The sequence below is a fragment of the Magallana gigas genome, chromosome 7 (assembly GCF_963853765.1).
Source record: "Magallana gigas chromosome 7, xbMagGiga1.1, whole genome shotgun sequence".
Classification (NCBI taxonomy): Eukaryota; Metazoa; Mollusca; class Bivalvia; order Ostreida; family Ostreidae; genus Magallana; species Magallana gigas.
This window is the reverse complement of record NC_088859.1, coordinates 43,352,418-43,370,158: the sequence shown is the minus strand read 5'-3', so window position 1 is coordinate 43,370,158 and position 17,741 is coordinate 43,352,418. Positions and strand designations below refer to the sequence as shown.

General features: G+C 33.5%; 1 protein-coding gene across 4 annotated transcripts in view; it reads right to left on the bottom strand.

The window, feature by feature from the left end:
* LOC105330510 (proto-oncogene tyrosine-protein kinase receptor Ret) overlaps positions 1 to 3,747 on the bottom strand; it is a 31,668-nt gene extending 27,921 nt beyond the window's left edge. The window contains exon 1 of one of the 4 annotated variants that reach the window (XM_034458724.2): positions 2,803 to 3,747. In XM_034458724.2, coding sequence (XP_034314615.2) covers positions 2,803 to 2,860 — 58 coding nt within the window. In that variant the 5' untranslated portion in view covers positions 2,861 to 3,747. The remainder of the gene's footprint in view (positions 1 to 2,802) is intronic. The other 3 variants (XM_034458722.2, XM_034458721.2, XM_034458723.2) reach the window with 3 other exon arrangements.
* Between the last annotated feature and the right edge of the window lie 13,994 nt (positions 3,748 to 17,741).

Below are 17,741 nucleotides of genomic sequence, written 5' to 3'. Positions count from 1 at the left end.
AGACGATACTAAAATGCTTCGTACACAAAGTCGCTCAGCCCTTTTGTCTCTTAGTCGCATTTAGAAGACAATTATTAGCGCTAGCTTAAGGTTCTTTGAAGTATATATATATGTTGATACCTTCACCGATTACGCTTAATAACGACGTAATACGATTCTAAAATATAAGATTATTTGCCTAGCCCTTCAAACGAATATCAAAACAAAATAGATGGCCAAAGTACAAAATCCGTGCGACATTGCTGTTTATTGAGCATTGTAGGTGTCACTTAATTCTATCGCCATTGATGTACGGATTTTGATGGTACGACTCTCTAATCCTGAACAAATGAGATCAATTGTTTTAATCTCAACTGGAAAACATTATTTATAGTATACCGATATGACAGAGGGATACATCTCTAGTATGTGATATGCTTTTTTTTCATCATAGTTCTTGCCCCTGTGAGATGATTTAAGCTTTTTATAGATAATATTATGTGATGAACTCGAAATTGCGAATGACATTACGGAAGATGAATTCGTTTTAGCAACACGGGTGTGACGTCATATATCAATCTCGGTCTCGTTAAAGTCATTCTTAACGTAAATAAAAAAGTGGGTTTTATGTGGGAATATAGTCGAAACAATTAAATATAGTGTCATGTTGTAAATTTTGTATTTACTTCCACCCAGTTAATTCAAAATTAACAACATGACAAGAGTATTGCTTGTAAGTAAGTGTACAAGAATCCATCCATGTTATACGATGTATACCGTTTAACATAGATTGGCGATTTTAAATACGAATTTTTGTTAGTAAAGTTTCAAGAATAGATCATGAAAAAAATGAAATCGCTCTGTTCATGTGCAAGTATACAGTCAACCAATTCAAGTAAGTCGCATTGGTGTCCTTGCGACTGACGTTCCCTTCGATGAAAATGTTTACAAGATGAATCGGCTTTTAACGAAAAAAAAATCATTAATATTTTATCCAAATGCACACGGGTAAAGCCAAAATATCAAGAAAATCTTTTGCTCTCGTAAGAAAAAAGCCATTGGCTAATTTTGCAAGAGGAAATGCTACATCGGGGGTAAACTACTGTTCAACAACTTTTCCTAAATGCTTCTAATTAACACAATTTTTCCCATTTTACTGTTTAAATTTTTAAAATTATAAATTATCACAAATTCTTATTGCATTTACGCCAATCGTGTTTTGTTGACTGGCTATTAAATGTTTTATTAGATAGAGGAAAATATTACTGGGTTTAAGCATGTAGTATATCTCTAATCATCATCTAATCATTTATCGTATGCTCATAAGTTTAGAGTGTGAAAAAAGACCATATTGTTAATGATTGCTTAAAGAAATCCTTCTGCTTTTTTGAAACATCGAACTATAGTTAAAAGAGTTTGAAATATGAATCTTATAGTTGCATTAACTTAACTTAACTTAATTAAAATCTTTTGGAAAAGGGTTGAAATGCTTACTGGTATCTCGATATGTAAAATGTTTACATATTGTGATTCTATATATAAAGTGTAATCCAAATTTGATGTACAATTTTCATGAATCTTTTTATCATTGGCATAACCATTGGTTGATAATTCTTTAAAGAAGAAAAAAGGAACTATTCAATCTCATGAATAACAAAGAAGTTGTATTAACGTCAGAGTCATTCATTGAAAATAAAATCAAGGAAATTCGAACATTAATGCTTGATATCACCAAATAATAAACGCTTGTTGCATAATTACGATGCACATACTTGAACACGAATCAATTTGCACTATTTCACCGATTTCTTGATCAAAATTTCCGATTAATGTTTGATTTTTCTCTTTTTTTTTGCGGTAATATCTTTCGCAAATATGCGCCGAGTACGTGACTATGACGTCAGCAATTTAAGGGGCGTTTTTCCCGGCGTTGCATGTCGTTCTTCTATTTGTGCACTGTAAATTGTTCAGATTCCATAATCGCACTCCCTTCTGAATAAAACGAATCGCTATATTGACCCATGTATTGACTTAACGGTATCTACACTATTTGCTACCTGGTCAATGTGCCATGTTTTTCTCTTTCTGATAATTATCTTGATGACTGCTATTAGTCGTGACGTAAAGAGTTTGGTTTCTTGATACTTGAGACACATTGTTCCTTGGATTTGGCAAGCACCGTTTCAAGAATGTTGACCATTGTAATATTGTATATAAATATGCATTTAGCTTTTTGTTCTGACAAATATTGTTGTTCATTTCCTTTTCTTTCTTTTTTTCATCTCTGACATTTAACATTTTCTACAGAGAATATCTTTAAAAGGAAGTAAAAGGAGAAGAACAATACGCAGTCAAAGATACTGAAGATATAATATCATCATTGTTTTTTCTCTTCCAATTTAAGTCAATGTCGTGATATAATTCCACTATATTTACAAACCTCTTGTTTTGCGCAATAGTTCTATATGTCTCCGCATTACAACATTTAAAATATAAAAAAAAACCACCGCATTTGTCGCGTTGTATGTAACTGAAAGATATCAAAATACAATTGCGACGGCTAGAGTGCCACATGTTCCGCAATAGGATATTTTGGCATATTGATCGGACTAAATGTTCATCCTTTTACGATGAAACTTTATAGGGCTCGTTCTTTCACCCGCACTGTTAATCAAACTTGTGATATTTCAAATATTGTCATGGGGGTGACAGCCATAAATACGGTTCATTATTCTAATTGTATTAAATCAACATTAAATCATTACATTGCCATACTCTGTTTAACCAAACTCTATTTCGGAGAGAAAAATGGGATCTACTTACCCCGAAAATAGAAAAGAAGTATCCATCCTTGAATTTTAAATGAATTGTGTAAAACCATTTGGATTGTGGTTTCACCTCACAGAAATAAATCGTTGAGCAAATGACATCCCCATAAAAAATACATAAAAGTTGCGATTTTTTCAAGTTTAAAGAAATTTCTTCATATCCTTCCTTGCTATGTTTTGCTAAAAATATGACAGGTTTTCAATTAAAATCTTCCAGAAAAATTTATGTATCACAGATCTGTGCGATTTTTTTTTCGGTAAACAATCTCTACATTTCTCTGAGTTCACTAATCGGACATTTCATGCATGACAATCCGAACAAGACATAAAAAGTCTCCACAGAGATTAGTCCTACAGAAGAATCATTAAACTCTTCTTTCTGTTATATCCAGTCTGTGAATGCTTGGACAATACACTCTTCATGGAAAAGTCCCTGATCCTCTTCCAACACAGTGCAAACTGTTAGTATCGGCAAAATAGTTTTATTTTAGAGAAAAAAATGCAATTATTAATTTACGCTACGGAAAGACCAATTGTTCACTTTCAAGTTGGAGATTTAGCACCGCGTCAGTCTTGTACAGTCTTTCGATCCAACTTAATCAATATATCTTGCCAAGTGTAAAAATAAATAAAAGCTTTTTGTTAACGAAGAGAACGGGTACTCGAAGAAATGAGCATGGGGTATACACATATACACACACTCTTTAGGCCTTGTTTTTGATTATAAACACAGAAACAGGACTGACGGTTCTGTTTTAATTCCACCCACAATAGCAAATAATGAATTACTATCGCCAGTTTTTATCGGAGAATATTAGCATTGGGACCAATCCGCTGTAGCATTGGGCTATAGGTTTTCAGCTAATTTCTAATATAGAGGTATTTTTGCTTGATTACAGTATTCGATGTATGGGAGTATTGGATTTGGTATGGAGGCGGGTCGACTCTGGAGCACAAGGTGGCAATTGTTACACTCTGCTCTCGGCCTCGTGAGGGGAATGAGTTTTATTTGTGTTTGGTACATGACTTGCGATCGAGGGGGTCGGAGTAATTGATCCTTTAATTAAGAGACATGATAAGACAGATGTCGGTTGCTCGCATGGGGACACCACCGAAAAAATGCGTCATGGACCTATTGTATTGAATGGACGTTGTGGGTTTACAACCGCACTCAAAAAAGCTACATCATTCCACCGGGTGCAAGCACGTGCCATTGTTTTACACGATCAGATTCGGTTTATCGCAAGGCCGGTCAAAGATTTAATGCTATGTAATGATTGAATTAAATACCTGTTAAAAGCTTTTTTCTGATATTTATCTTCAGTTCAAATTAAATGATTGTACGATTTACTCAATGTTTTGGTGAACATATTGGAAAGTTCAAATTAAAGGGCAAATTTTCGCCACGGTGGGTCGATAATAAATTTGAGTGATTACTCTGCAAATTTGGGTGGTAAGAGTTTGTCCTGAACATAGACTAAGGGGTTTTGTCGACTGACGGTATTTTATAGCCTCTGCAATTCTAGTATCTGAGAAAAAATACAATTTATCAAATTGAAATTTTTGTTGATGGAATTTGGAATTGTTTCAAATAAAGCATTAAAACTTATGGATACTATCATGACTTAGGTATCAAGTCGTTTAGTATTGCATGTGCATATCCCCTAGCAGTTTGACGCTGGATTTTTATTTCAATGCTTTGCTCTTATTATTGATTTAATCAATGTATCCAGATTTAAAAAGAAACACTTTAACACCAGTTGATGTTATCACACACCTTTCGGTAATTCGAAATAGAAATCTTTTATTCTCTTCGGGATAAGTATTCAGGAAGAAATCGTTGAAAAAAGAAATTGGTCGGTGCTTTCAGGTGTGAAATAAATAGGTTAATTTCAAAAAGTTAATAGCAACTTCAAATATATTGGCAAGATTATTTTTGGTAAGCTAATTTCGGCTATTTCATAGATGCTATAATGAAGGTCTTCGACTCGAGGGTTAATTAAAGGGTTTATAAGGTAAGATAATTTGCGCAATTCGATTCCACCTATTCTTCGATATGCACTTGCTGAATCTAAACAGCAACTTCATTCTTTTAAAAGAAACGGTTAAACCAAATATTTAAATACATTGAGACCTTTTCATCGTATTGACACTGTTTAAATAAGAAAATCAATTTAGCCCAAGTTGGCTACTAAACTGACTTAGTGACATATGGTTGGCAATTGTTCTAGCCGAAGTTATTTTCCCGTCACAATTTTAAGTGTTATGCAAACAATCTTTCAGGTAGAAATGAAGTAACGAACAGGAATCCAAAGAATTAAGACCCCTGTTTGTCAATATGTATAAAACACTGCGTCTTCCAGAGGAGGGGATTTTCTCCCCGATGAATTTCAAGATCATTGCATGTGTTCGTGCTTTCAGAGGCTTACTTAATCAGTTAAATGCATTGATTTCGTCGATGCATTGGATGAGGTCAAAGCCTATGACACAGTTTAACTATTTATTCTCCTGGTGTTTTGTCCTTTAGCAAAATTTAAAATGGCAAGCAAAATTAACACACAAACAAAAATGACCAAGAAAATTCCTGCATAATTGACCTTTATTTTTTAAAACGTGAAAAACGTATTTAATTCGATCATAGTCAAATTAACAACACAAAAACTTATTCAACCCAATATTATTTGTGCTTGCGGGTTTTAATCATGGACATTTACATGCAATTGTTGAAAAACTCAGTTATATGTCGCCGAATAATTTTATAAAATTAAGAGATGAACTCATTCTTAACATAGATGTTTGCTATTCTAATTCCCCATTTAGCGCCAAATCCTTTTCCGAAGTCAAAATTAGTCATCGTCTTGAAGCGCCGTTTCTTTTCAGTTGCTTCCTTTTTGGTTGATGGTATGGTATCTTTAAATTCTAATGTTCTATTTCAGAAGCAAGATTATGGCTTTTCCTTGAACGCCATTCAGTTAAAATGAACGACAAGGTAGGCATCATAAACTCAATTTTTTGTGGAATAACGACAAAACAAAGGAAGAACAATATATCGCATTTGACGTTCAATTTTCTCAAAAACCACATTAGCCATAACCAGGAATGGTGAACAGAGAGATGAATTTAGCAATAACCTAATTCAGATTTATTCTTTTGGGAATGGTAAATGTTTTCTTGAAACAATAAAATGAAGGGGAATTGGCAAAAATAAATGGGAATTGAAATTTTCTCAAGGTTCAAAGTGCGTTATTGTCGTCATACTTGATCGAGAATTAGTATACCGTCTAGTTGTATAAAGTTGTTAGCCAAATAAACTATGAAAAAGTTAGCAACGTGGGTTTTTTCTGGTCTTTGCCTTCGTTTGAAGAATTCATAGTTTTCTAAGGACAATAGCTTTATCAGATTCTGAAATTATATACATCTAGTGGGTTAAAATGCATTATAAACCTATCAGAGTGCAAAGTGGAAAGCAACATCGGCATCAAACTAAAGAACGAGGTGTGATAAATCTATATTATTTTCATCAATCACTCGTTAGTTGGGTATATGTTTTAAGCAGTATCAATCACTTTTCATTTAATTCATGCAAATCCCCAACTTTGTGAGTGAATGACTGTGCCCAAGAATAACATGAGTACGGTCGAATTAACTATTTTATCCGAATAAATATTTAAAAAATCAAATCTAAGAGCATTTCCTAATTTCAGCATAAAAAGCGCATGCAGAAAGCGGAAATTAAGTCGCGATTCAACTTGAATGTAATAACCGTCTGAAAATCACACAGAAAACTACTCCATTGATCAGCAATTCACCAGTCTATTAATGGAAACATGTTATTGTGTGCTTAATTGAATTTTCTCGATGCGTTAAAAATCTATCCTCAGATTAAGCGCTACATATCGTCTTTATATCAGGCGATTACGGATTTCATTTAACTATAGGAGTTTAATTAATGATAGCAAAGCATGAATAAATCTAATCTCATCCGTTTTCAGCCATTCTTTTTTCATATTTTTGCTGTGCAACTTACGTAAAAAAAATACAAAAGGTTTTTTCTCGTTCCTACATAACTGATTAGCAGGAAGGTGGATTTAGGGAAAAGTGTATAGGTCCAAGGTCATCATAATATTTCCAAACTGTGCAATGGTGTTATGATTGTATGGTTATCTTAGAAATAAAAACCATTTTAACAAGACCTTGGACTTTCGGTAGGACGTGGCTATCTATTTCTTGTGTCAAAACTAGTTAAAAATGACGCGGTTTCAAGCGAAGTATGCACCGATTGCATAGTCTTAGCTCAAAAGCCAGACAAATCTTGTTGATTTCAAAGAGCCATGGCTGAGTGGCCAGCAATGAAATAGACAGACCTGCGTCACAGTGCTGTTTGACACAACTAATCGTGGTGTTTTAACTAGTCCAAGCTCTTGTTAAAATGGTTCTACAATATTTAAAAGTGTACTTTGTTTCGCATACTGAGTATTTCATAAATAGTCATATAACCATTGACTGATTGTTGGGAAGTCTATAAACCCCATAATAAGCCTTTTTCAGTTGGTTTTAAGTTATCATTTTGATCATGCCGTGTTAATTGTGTCACAAACCGAATTTTCAGCCAGTCTAGCCATCGATAAACTCGGTAACCTTTACTGTTTCGCATCAACAACAGACCTGCTTTTACTTCCACCCTGACCCAAGGCAGACGTTCTCGGGAGAACTACATGATTATACCGACGGTAACAAAGACCCTGGATTAACGGATTAACGTCATACAGGTAGACAGTGCAGTCGAAAAGTCTTCGATTTTCATTGCGCTATTAAACATTATATTGCACGCAATATCTTCCTAATGAATATTTATAAATCAAACAAAACACTGAAGTACGATCAACTTATTTATCGTTTATAAGACCCAGTAGATACATATAGTATAAACCGAGTTTATTCCTAGTTTAAGTGTTCTAACATCATTTTGCAATGTCTGCCCTAAAATCAGTCATGAAAAGGGCAATAAGAGATAATGTAATTTTTTATCGATAGTTTAAATCAATTAGAGAAATTCAATGTAAAACTGAGTTATCTGAAAGATGTCTTAAGGAGATATACATGTAGCATTATTAAAATGACCTATTTTAACATAATTGACATATTGAGGCAAAAATTGGCATAGTCTATCGGTTGTTTAAATAGTAAACTATGAGTGCATGCTTGTTCCAACATAATTTTTTAACTATATATGATATGCGAATATGATTTTATGTTATGAAATTATATTCAGGATTTGGTCAATTTAAATGGCGTTGTATACCTACATCATAGTTGTTCGGTTAAAATTATAGTTATTCGGTTTTGAGATTTTATAATTTGTTGCAGTTAGAGTAAACCATAGTTCATTACGAATACAACGTACAATATTTATATACAATAATCGGAATTAAACAAGGATTAAACAACATTTATATTAATCCGTTTTCATAGACCCAATTTACAAATTCTAAATTGTTGATGTGCCTAGGTTGCAGTGTCGTTGTAAGCACGTTTTCGAAAAATTAAAGGATGAACTAACAGTGTGTATATAACTAAAATAAAATATGCGTTAGTGTATAAAATAAAATGCAAGGTGAGTAAAATAACAATGAGGATGTAAGAAGTGGGATAAATTGCTGTCAGAAAGCGTTTTGATGCTGAAATAAATTTGTGAACTGCTATCCCAATATAGTAAAATATTGACGCCAGTATTAAAGGGTAAAGTATCTACGTGAAACATTGTTGCATTGCACACAGGGGCATTCGAGAAGATCGTGTTCGTTGGTTTTGGGTTTACTGCATGTGCAAATTGCATTGTAAACTAAATTGCGAGAGAAAAGGTTGTGTTTTGAAGTGCTGCATTTGAGTCTAAGCCTGCTATGTATATATAATCTGATTTCTGCGATGACCGAAGTAATTATGCAATAAAATGAGATAAATTACGAAAGTACATGTGTCTCGTCAGTTTTTAAGTACTGTATTGTGTGCTCGTCACATAACACGGTAGTTGTCTTTAGAGCGGTGAAAACAGACAAATTATAAAATCTACTATTTTGCTTCATTTGTTTGCAGTTGAATTTGATGTTATTACGATTAAACTATATTAGGTGTTAAATTCTGTGTTTCTCGATTTCTACCATCAAACGTTATAATTGATGGATATACATTTTATTAATTTGCATCGGTGGTATTTAATAAAAATAAAATCGACAGCAATGAAAATCGTCGTTAGAGATATCGGCAATTGCAGAGAAGGTTATTTGGTGTGAAGTTAAGTCTCTATGCAATTGCCGATATATCTAACGAGTCGGTGCCAAAACAGATTCTGTTACTTATATCTAGGTTTCTGCACCACTTAACCAAAAGAAATCTATTGCTCTATAGAAAAGTACAGATGTGTACGGGAAGACCTAGTGCTTTTAGGTAAGGTATGGCATATAGTGATTGTATTAACTGGCTACCTTCGATAAAATGCAAATACTTTCCATTGACTATAAGTGCGGATGACTTGAAGCAACAATTACTTCTAATTGCTTCTTCTCCAGAATTCGGTGTCTCCCGAAGGCCATTTGATACCCTTTGTGACGAAATATACAAGCTAAACCTGCTGGTTGCTTGCTTTACACGTACATGCGATAAAAGTTTTATCATTTCTTGATTAAAATTACAAATGATTGCATTGAATTGCATACTCTAGATTTATAGTAGTAATTCAGTTTGCAACATATGTACCAAGAACGGAAAGTCTGGTGACGAAAACCAGAGTACATACGTTTATAATCGTCAGACTTGGGTTTTTTTTTTCTAGAAACAAAAACAGTCGGTTTTAAATTCATTTGTAATTTTGACTGAAGAACAACATTTTGTTTAATATTCTTTTATAACCAAACACTTTAATTCTTACATTTCATGTATGTCTTTAATTGCCACTGGCGTAGTTTATGTCTTTTATGGAATCGTAGTCATTAAGGAATGTTGCAATGACGTAGATGATAATCTACACCAAAACAAAATGTACACCCCCGAGTGGATTATTCATTAAACTGTGGATTTACGCAAACTGACTCATTGACAAGTAAATATGTTTTACTTAAAGTATACAATACGGATATTTGTAATTTCTTCTTAATTTAAAAGTGACTTATTAATTGTTCATTTGTTTTTCTAGATTCAAACCTTATTGTATAATGGATTTGAGAGCTGTCCTGCAGATCGTATATGAGAAAATCGTATTTGTAGATTATTTCAAACACAGTTTGTGCCAATTTAAAATTCACTTCAATTTATTCTCTCAAACCATTATCATACAATGGTACATGAGGTACAATAACGTATTTGCATTAAATTGTTATGTCAAGGGTCTAATAAATTATATATAAATTATAATACAACATCGTATTACATGTGTTAGTAAGCATAAGTAAGTAAGAGAAAAAAATAGTAACACAAAAAGTGGTAGAAAAAAATAGATCATCATATATAAATTTAATACAATGTAAAAGAAACTTGTCCCATGAATGCTTAAAGCAGTTATGAAAACGTCCATGTGATATCCAATTTAGGTTTTAAGGTTTGCTTGGCTTAATTTCTATCTGATTATTCCCCAGAATTTCTTGTTATTTTAATAATTGTGTAAGGCGAGTCCAGAAAGTCATGATTTATTGAGCAATTTTATTTGAACATCAAAATTTATTAAGAAATTGGGCTACAGAAATAAACTACAATGACCTTTGAACTTTGACCTTTGACCTTTGACTGATGCTTTACAGAAAATAAATTATTTGAAACAATCCTTATTCAATAAATGAATCAAAAAGCACTGCCCCTTCTGCACAATATATTTTATACGTGTCCTCTTCTTCTCTAAAAAAAAAATAAATAATAGAAGGACACCATCATTGACAATAAAAAAAAAAGGACACCTTCTTAAAACTTTCTATTGTTTATGCTCATAAAATCCTAGGGTCCTAGCAATGAAACAGTGGGATCGCATCAATTAACTTTATTTTATTAAATATCTGCGAGAATTGGCACTGTTTCCATACAATAACTGCGTGGTCTTTAGACAGGCTTATTGCGATTCCTTTGAAAAAAAGTTATCACTGAGAGAACATCAAAAGAACAAATGATACCGCGATAGGGCTGGTGGGTAAACCGTAACTTTAAAGTCCAGGAAGGAATAAGGAGTGTTCTCATGCGTTCTGTATGTAGCGCAGCAGACAGATTAAAACAGAACTATCCTAAAGCAGAAATTTATTTTCTGCACAAAATTAACTTTTCCCTATTTTACTTTTAGATTGATAAAAAAAAAGTCTTAAAGACAAATAGGGAAAATCTAAAAATCTTCAATTATATGTATACTATTATATTAAAAAATTTGATGATTTCTGATGTACACTGTTAGGGAAATGACAGAAAGCCAAATGAGTTGTATTTTCTTAGTATATTTTGTATGATACATTCATAACCGTTTATTTTCCATTTTCTTTGTGTTCTTTTGCAATTAAATTTATAGTGTTTGACATCAGTTTTCACATGTACAGTAATGAATTGCTAAGCTCTATATTCTTTATGTAAATTTGAGCATTAAGATTGAATGCTTATTTTTGGATGTCGTCGGTCCAAAAACACACCAAGGCTGAGCAGACAAATTGAATACCGCGCGTTAGCGCGCTGTGATAATTTGTATGCACCACTTGGTGTGTTATAGGACCAACGACATCCAAAAATAAGCATTCAATGCTTTTATTTATATTCATATTGATGTTTATTTTAATGAAATATTTGTGTATCGTCGCTTTAAAGCCATTGTATACGCTCTTACTTAGGGATATGAAACATACATGTACATAGAACAGGCATATCAATATGTTATTTAGTTCGCTTCAGCGACTAAACATAATTATAGTGCCAGACACTTTGTAAAAAAAAAATATAAATGACCCGCGTTCCTCCTTATCATTCGATTTCTTTAATGGACTCAACAACGACGCTGTAGAGTAGTACTTATTTGGTTTTGTTTCTTTTGTCTAAAACCTTTATTGATTTATTTCAAATAATTTCATAAACCGAGAAGTTTAAATTTCTGATCATGTCACTAATTTGAGATACCCTATAAATATAAATGTGAGGCAAAATTGGTTTGTGTTTACATTTTTGGTGGGATATTGAATTGTCGTTATTTTATAATCAGGGATTTTCTTCCTTGTTTTCTAGACCAATCTTACGCCAATATTGGTGTACCCATCAAAATGTTGCACAAAAAAACTTTTAATTAAAATATTCTAGTCTAATAAGATTAGATGTAAAGTAATATGTTAACAATACATATTTTGCAATGTCACCGCGGATATTCAATCAGTAGTTTGTACATCAAAGAAAATCTGTCAAATCTATAATTATTAGTATTTCCTTATCTAATATAGAATAGATAACTAAAATTATCTTTCATAAAAATGGTATGTTGTCATAGATAAGCATTATTTCCCTCTCAACTACTGTCATTGTTCTATTATAAAATTGTCACGCTTGCTATATAATATATATAGTTTCCGGAATCTTGGTCACCAGACAGGGAATTCAAATTCGGATTTTTCATTAAAGCAAACATGTGAAAAGGTTCTGAATAACTGGCTTTTTTAATTAGAGACTACATTACGTACTAATGCAAATGCGTGTTAATATTCTGATGGAAAAGTTTAAACAACTTCATTTCTAAACCTTGAACCGTTTTAAAACACTGGTAAATAACAGTAACATAAATTAAAACACATATTTGGGTTATCATATTTAATTTGTCATAAACTCTTTTTTAAATGAATTTAAACATGCGTAAAAATTCGGTAGATACGTGTAGATAATTCACACTACTACTTTTAACCCCAAAAAGCAGCAATACTATTTAATGTTACACAGAAAACAATTGCATTGCAGGGTAGGAAATGTATGTTTGGCATTCAGAAAGTGTGTAATGAAACTTATTTAAATATTGAGACTAAATCAAGCATTTTTTATACATGGCTCCGAGATATGGGGTTTTCATTCTGGGGATGAAATAGAACGAGTTCACACAAACTTTTGTTAAAGAATTTTGAAAGTTAAAAAATGTACGTCAAACTTTATGGTTTATTCAGAGTTAGGTCGTCTACCTATGAGAATTATGCGCAAATTGCGCATCATTAAGTATTGGTTGAAACTTATTAAAACAGAAAATTGTATATTGATTGTATTGAATTGATTTCAAAATTGATACCAAATACATGGTGTTTTAATATCAGAGAATTATTAGTATCACTGGGTATGCATGAAGTATGGCTTTCACAGAATGTGGCTAACACTAATGTTTTCTTAAAAATTTACTGTTCAAGTATCTGCCTTACACTTTTTGCTTACAATTTTATTTGCGTAAAAATGTTCCGGAAAACCTTGTCCTTTTAACAAAATATAGACTGTCATTGCATATGCTTTTGGTAGAGCAAGGCCGTTATAATGGAACTGTCAGATCGTTGCGTATCGGCAAATATTGTAATTTAGGTGAAGTCGAGGGTAGTTCCATTTTATACTTATCTGTCCTTTTTATAAATGTTTACGTGTATTGTATTTAAAAAAATATTACTGGACTCGTCCTTAATTAAGTTAGTTCAACTCCTTACCATTCATAATCGCAAACAATTGTGCCATCTCGCAATGTATCTGCGTGAGGCTGGTAAAAACGGGAATGTCAGTCTATTCGTACATCCAATCAATGTATTACCATTATTATTATTATTTACATAACTTTTTGATTTATTGATGTATAGGGTCTCTCCTCCTATGAATGTGCATTTCCGAAAAATATTTTTTGTAGAATATTGTATAACGTTAATACTAGTAGTGACGTGTGCTTTGCTTAGATAGAGTGTACGGATATGTTTATAATTATGTACATATGTTACAACTGCTTATAATTCATATAAATTTTAGCAAAAACAATACTGTGTAATACTATAGTACAAGTAAAACCCCTGTCACATTTCCAAAAACGACCGATGGCCAAAAAATGAGACAAAAATGGGATTATTTGAGCGACAGTTAGCCGTTGTCTTCACCGATTTCGACCTATTTTTTTTAGTCGGCCGACCAATTTTGTGTCCGTCAGGCCAAGTTATAATTCTTTCTGCGTAGGTGACCGATTTCTCAGTGGAAACCGTCGTTGAATCGAGCAACCCTCGATCATCGTCCGACTATCGACAGACAGTTATGTCTGTCCTCGGTCGGTCGACATTTACGCATTTGGAATTTTCTTAAAAGTCGGCTGACACACATAGATCGACGACCGAAAATCGAACGAGGGTCGACTTTTTTTTTTTTTATAAATTGGCTAATGAACGACCGACCGTATACGGGTTACGTTAAACATCTAACGTATCTCGCTCGGTGAGCGGTGGCCAGGCGGACGATGTCTTACTTCAGACTTTTTTTCGTCAATAAATTGAAGCAATGCCCGAGTAGTTACAGTTGAATATTCAGCAATTGCAAAATTATTTATGCAATTGGTCGCCCGTAAAAATGTGGTACAACGTTCGATGATCGAGCGACTACTAGTTTTCACCGCTAATAAATAGTCAAACTTTTGAAGATATCGGTGTTCCTGGAAATTAATGTGACTGTTCTGGGTCGTCCGACACCAGGGTTGAGCGATCTTTTTGGCCTACATGTGACCTTAGCTTAACCATTTCAAGTTGTTTTGCAAAGTATTGTCAGGGTATTGTTGTACGGAATGTTTCTAAATCATATTTACGTTTATTTATTAAGTAAAATTAACTTTTCTGATCGTTTAGAATTCAGAGCACAGTATTGAAATGCGTTTACCGCTAAATTCCTAAAAATATGCGATGTACTGAGATAGCGCATGCATTAAACAGTTTCTGTTGAAGTAAGGAATGAGTGCCTAGTGGTAGGAAACTACTCCAATTGAATTGATACAGTAAGTATCTCCTCTCTGTCATTGCATTATCTTTTTTCGTTCTTAGACAAGTTTATTTGAATGCACTTATCACGGGTCACCTACCATGCGTCAAGAGCCCATCTTCTAAATATGCATTGTGCATGCAGAGTTTACCAAATCTGATCATGGTACAGCCCATTTTATAGTCCTTAAATTTGCATAGCTGACGTTTCTATAAGATTTTTATTTTTCTTTATACAAAATTAGCTTTCATCTGTTCATCTCATAGTTTATATAATAATTACATATTTTTTTTAAATCATAGTTTAGATGAAATATAGATTAAATTATACTTTTCGAGGACATCAGATTACCGTATCGGTTTTATTTGGTCACAGCAGTAGATTTTACAATGACGACTTGAACAATACTAATATGGAATTTGGCAAAACTATTACATTGACATCTTGATGATGTTACCAAGAAATTGCCTTGGCCTTAAAGAATTAACATATAGATTCTTTAAACTTCATCTAGACATTTACACGTAACAACACTGGCATCGCTTCGAGGAATTCCAAACTATATGAACAGTGTACATTCATAGAAAAAATGTCTTCCTAACCAAAAGACGGGAGTTTATATACTAGCATTGTTATCATTCATATAATATATTGGTAATAATTCTCAATCCTTTACATAAAATCACCCCCAAACAAAACAAAACAAAATCAACAAGAGGCCCAGGGGCCACATCGCTCACCTGAGCAACAATTGCCTTAATTCTGATCAAATTAGCATTACAGTATCAAAATATCTTGACAACTGAGTACAGTAGATCTTGCTAAAAAAAAAATTTAAAATCTGCCAATTTTTATCCACCTCTTATTTTTTGGTAAATACCAAGCCCCTTTTGTTGTTGTACCTCTAAGATTTTTCTCTATTCCTATAACCCCCCCCCCCCATTTCGTGGCCCCACTATTCTCTAGGGAATCATGGTTTCATCAAACTTAAATCTACCTTTAATCTCATAACCTGTGCTTTCACACTAAGTACTGAGTTTTGGACCAAATACTTTCCCAGAATATTTTTAAAGATTTTCTCTATATATTCCTATGTAAAAATTCAAACCGCCATCACGGTCCCGTCCTACCACTAGGGACTGTGATTTTGCAAACTTGAATTTACACTACCCGAGGAAGCCTCTACACAAGTTTAAGCTTTTCTGGCCAAATAGTCTTTAAAAAGAAGATTTTGAAAGATTTTCTCTATATATTCCTAAATAAAATTTCATCCCCCATTGTGGCCTCACCCTACCCCTGCACTATTATTTAAACAAACTTGAATCTATATGATCTGGGACTGCCGCAACTCAAATTTGGGCTTTCCTGGGCTAACACTTTTGAGAAGAAGACTTTTAAATATTTTCTCTATATATAAAAATGTATCCCCCATTGTGGCCCCGCCCTACCCCCAGGGTCCATGATTTGAACAAACTTGAATCTACATTATCTGAGGACGGTTACACGCCAATTTGAGATTTCTTGGCCAAATAGATAATAAAAGAAATTTTTTGAAAGATTTTCTCTATATACTCTTATGTAAAAATTGATCCCCCAATTGTGGCCCCACCCTACCCCCGGGGACTATGATTTGAAGAAACGTGAATCTACACTACCTGAGGATGCTTCCATTTTAATTTGAGCTTATCTGGCCAAAAAGATTTTGAGAATAAGATTTTTAAAGATTTTCTCTATATATATATTCCTATGTAAAACTTGATCCCCCAATTGTGGCCCCACCCTACCCCCGGGGATCATGATTTGAACAGACTTAAATCTACACTTCCTGAGGATGCTTCCATTTTAATTTGAGCTTTTCTGGCCAAATAGTTTTTGAGAAGAGATTTTTAAAGATTTTCTCTATATATTCCAATTTAAAACATGATCCCCCTATTGTGGCCCCATCCTCCCTCCGGGGACCATGATTTGAACAAACTTAAATCTACACTTCCTGAGCATGCTTCCAATTTAATTTGAGCTTTTCTGGCCTAATAGTTTTTGAGAAGAAGATTCTTAAAGATTTTCTCTATATATTCCTATGTTAAACTTGATCCCCCAATTGTGGCCCCACCCTACCCCCGGGGACCATGATTTGAACAATTTTGAATCTACACTTCCTGAGGATGCTTCCATTTAAATTTGAGCTTTTCTGGCCTAATAGTTTTTGAGAAGAAGATTTTTGAAGAGATTCTCTATATATTCCTATGTAAAACTTGATCCCCCAATTGTGGCCCCACCCTACCCCCGGGAACCATGATTTAAACAAACTTGAATCTACACTACCTGAGGATGCTCCCATTTTAATTTGAGCTTTTCTGGCCTGATAGTTTTTGAGAAGAAGATTTTTAAAGATTTTCTCAATATATTCCTATGTCAAACTTGATCCCCCTCTTGTGGCCCCTCCCTACCCCCAGGGACCATGATTTGAACAAACTTGAATCTACACTACCTGAGGATGCCTCCACACAAGTTTAAGCTTTTCCGGCTGAATAGTTTTTGAGAAGAAGATTTTTGAAAAATACCAACAAATTTTTTAATAATTCTCAATTATCTCCCCTTTAAAAAGGGCGTGGCACTTCATTTAAACAAACTTGAATCCCCTTCACCTAGTGGTGCTTTGTGCCAAATTTGGTTGAAATCTGTCCAGTGGTTCTTGAGAAGAAGATGAAAATGTGAAAAGTTAACAACGACAACGACGACAACGACAACGACGACAACGACAGACAACGGACAAATTGTGATCAGAAAAGCTCACTTGAGCCTTTGGCTCAGGTGAGCTAAAAACAACAAAATAACAAAGAATTCTATTCAGATTGCATAAAAGATGTGATACATTTTAGATACGAAACGTTTTTAAACTTTCAAATATAAATGTCCTACACAACGAAATGGCTTCGAAAACGTCCTGCGTAGAATATTCATTCA